The sequence below is a fragment of the Echinops telfairi genome, unplaced genomic scaffold, assembly GCF_000313985.2.
Source record: "Echinops telfairi isolate 266 unplaced genomic scaffold, ASM31398v2 ScPeMD7_5;HRSCAF=22, whole genome shotgun sequence".
Classification (NCBI taxonomy): domain Eukaryota; kingdom Metazoa; phylum Chordata; class Mammalia; order Afrosoricida; family Tenrecidae; genus Echinops; species Echinops telfairi.
In genome coordinates this window covers 4047961-4050339 of record NW_022103901.1, presented here as the reverse complement: position 1 = coordinate 4050339, position 2379 = coordinate 4047961, and the positions used below count along the sequence as shown (strand labels likewise).

Sequence of the window (2379 nt, the reverse complement as noted above, 5' to 3'; positions counted from 1 at the left end):
GTGTGTGTGTGTGTGTGTGTGTGTGTATGTGTGTGTAGGGGGCGCCTAACAGATAGGGGCTCAATGATTTAAGTCAGCGGTTCTCAACCTGTCGCGACCCTTTTGGGAATCAAATGACCCTTTCACAGGGATTGCCTGATTCATAACAGTAGCAAATTTACAGTTATGAAGTAGCAACAAAAATAATTTTGTGGTTGGGGATCACCACCACAAGAGGACCTGTATGAAAGGGTCGCAGCATGAGGAAGGTTGGGAACCACTGCTCTAAGTGAATATGTATTTATACCCACATGTACACAGACTCTGGCAGAGGGGGTTCCACTTGGTCTTGTTTGAACTTTTGTGTTTCTTGTGTTTGCTCCTCTATAATTGGTCTTACCACTGTGTCGTGGGTTGGAAGTAGGTCTGAATTGTCATTGTGCCACTGGTGGTGGGGGCAGCTGGTTCTGTAGGTCATTGGGGCAGCCATCAGAAGGGCTGGACGTTATGCTTGCCTGGAGTCTGTCAGCATGAAGATCCAGCACTACATTTTCACCATGCACACCAGTCCCCTGACATGTTGAACAGTAACTTGTCGCCTTTGAGACTGTGCACACTAGCTTAACAGCTTCTGCACAGCAGTTATGTGACGATGCCATCACTTTGCAGACAACACTTGAGACAACAGTCAAAGCTGAGTCTGTGAGCGCACCTTCACGAGGGTGTGAGGGCCTGTAGCGCCCTGCACTGATCTCCAGAAACTCCAGTTGGCTGCACAGTGAGTGGATTGGAGGGCACGGTCCTTACTGCTCTCAGGTGACTTGCATTAAGTGCCAGCTCCTCAGAGATCATTATCCAGCTCTTTTTTCTAAACGCTGCATTGTCGTAAGATCAAACTGGGGGCGGGGGTGGAGTGGGACGGACGGTCACTGCCTGGGCATGGTGTACACTGACCAAGCTCTGTCTTACCGTTTGCAGGGATAGCTAGGCACTTCCGTTTTGGAAACCAAGAAGATGCCCATGAATTCCTTCAGTACACTGTTGATGCTATGCAAAAAGCATGCTTGAATGGCAGCAATAAGTAAGTCTACCCATGCCCTGGCCCTGTCTGCCCTCAGCTGCATCTCTGGCTGCTTACAGTTCACCTTTGCCTTCTGCGTAGAACACTGTGTTTGCTTCACCTTTGCCCCTGTGCTTCCTTTTCCCCAACCTGTCAGGACTATCTGAAAAGTTAGCAATTCCCAAAGGTCTGGTGACGGTATCTGTCAAAAGTTGAATCTGTCAAGTCCAGACGTCAGGAAGCGAGTGGTGGCTTGGCCCAGGTTTGATTTCTGGGTGTCAGTTAAGCCCTGTCTCCTGCCAGTGGCTCTGCTGACCCCAGCCCTGGTAGCCAGGGTGTGTGCTCTGCTCCTGTAGCTTCTGCACCAGAAGAAGATGGGGGCAAATCCTAAACCACTTGGTGTTACCCGGCCTGTCAGGTGAAGCTCCTCTCTGCAGCCACACCTCCAGTGTCCGCGGGCAGCAGAGCAGTGTGGTCGAGGTGCCCTGGGGTTGCTTTCACAGGCCCGCCTCTGGACTCTTCCCTGGCCGGACACCTAGTTTACAGAGCACATTTGTTTGCCGTCAGCACTTTGTGCACATTTCTTTCCATAACTGTAGTTGCAGTTCTCTGTCATTCTCTGCTTCCTCCTTGGGTGTCCGCATCCATTCGTCCTTCTTTCCTGCCCCTGCCTGCCTCCTGGGATTTGTTTTGGAGCAGACACTGCCCATTGGTTGGTGGTCCTGAGACATATGCTCCTTGTGGGAGTTGGGTTTACGGGCCTGTCTGGTCATCTGGGGGTGGGTTCACGTCCAGGTTTGCAGAGTGACTGAGTCTTGTGGTTTCCGCCCTTCTCTCTGAGACCAGGAAGTCTGGTCTATTTCATGATTATGAATTTTGCTCGAGATTTTTCTCCCTTTCTGTCCAAGACTTTCTGTGGCAGTTGGGCCCCTTCCTCTTGCTTGTCGCTTGAGGGCCCAGATCCCTCCTTGTCTTCAGTCTCACCCTGCTCTGGCCCTGTTCTGTCAGGCAGAGTGCTCCTCTGGCTGTCACTCACTCCCCATCCCTTTTCCTCTTGCTCGCTGATGGGTGTCCATGCCCTTAAATCTGTTTGTAGTGTTTAAGGCTGTTGTCGAACTCGTCTCTCATGTCACTCTTTGGCTGTTTCCAGATTAGACAGACACACCCAGGCGACCACCCTGGTTTGTCAGATATTCGGAGGCTACCTGAGGTCTCGAGGTAAGCGTTAGACAAAGTGAATAATGAAACGTCTCATTCCTCAGCCCAGACCCCCGGTCTCCTCTTCCCCGAGGCAGCCCCTGTGCCAGCATGTACTACAGCTTCTGGTGGACCACCTGGCG

General features: G+C 51.7%; 1 protein-coding gene across 1 annotated transcript in view; it reads left to right on the top strand.

Moving 5' to 3' along the window:
• Window positions 1-2379, top strand: part of USP42 (ubiquitin specific peptidase 42) — a 34965-nt gene that overhangs the window by 15693 nt on the left and 16893 nt on the right. The window contains exons 4-5 of the mRNA XM_045286122.1: window positions 958-1060; window positions 2190-2257. Of these exons, the coding sequence (XP_045142057.1) occupies window positions 958-1060; window positions 2190-2257 (171 nt within the window). The remainder of the gene's footprint in view (window positions 1-957; window positions 1061-2189; window positions 2258-2379) is intronic.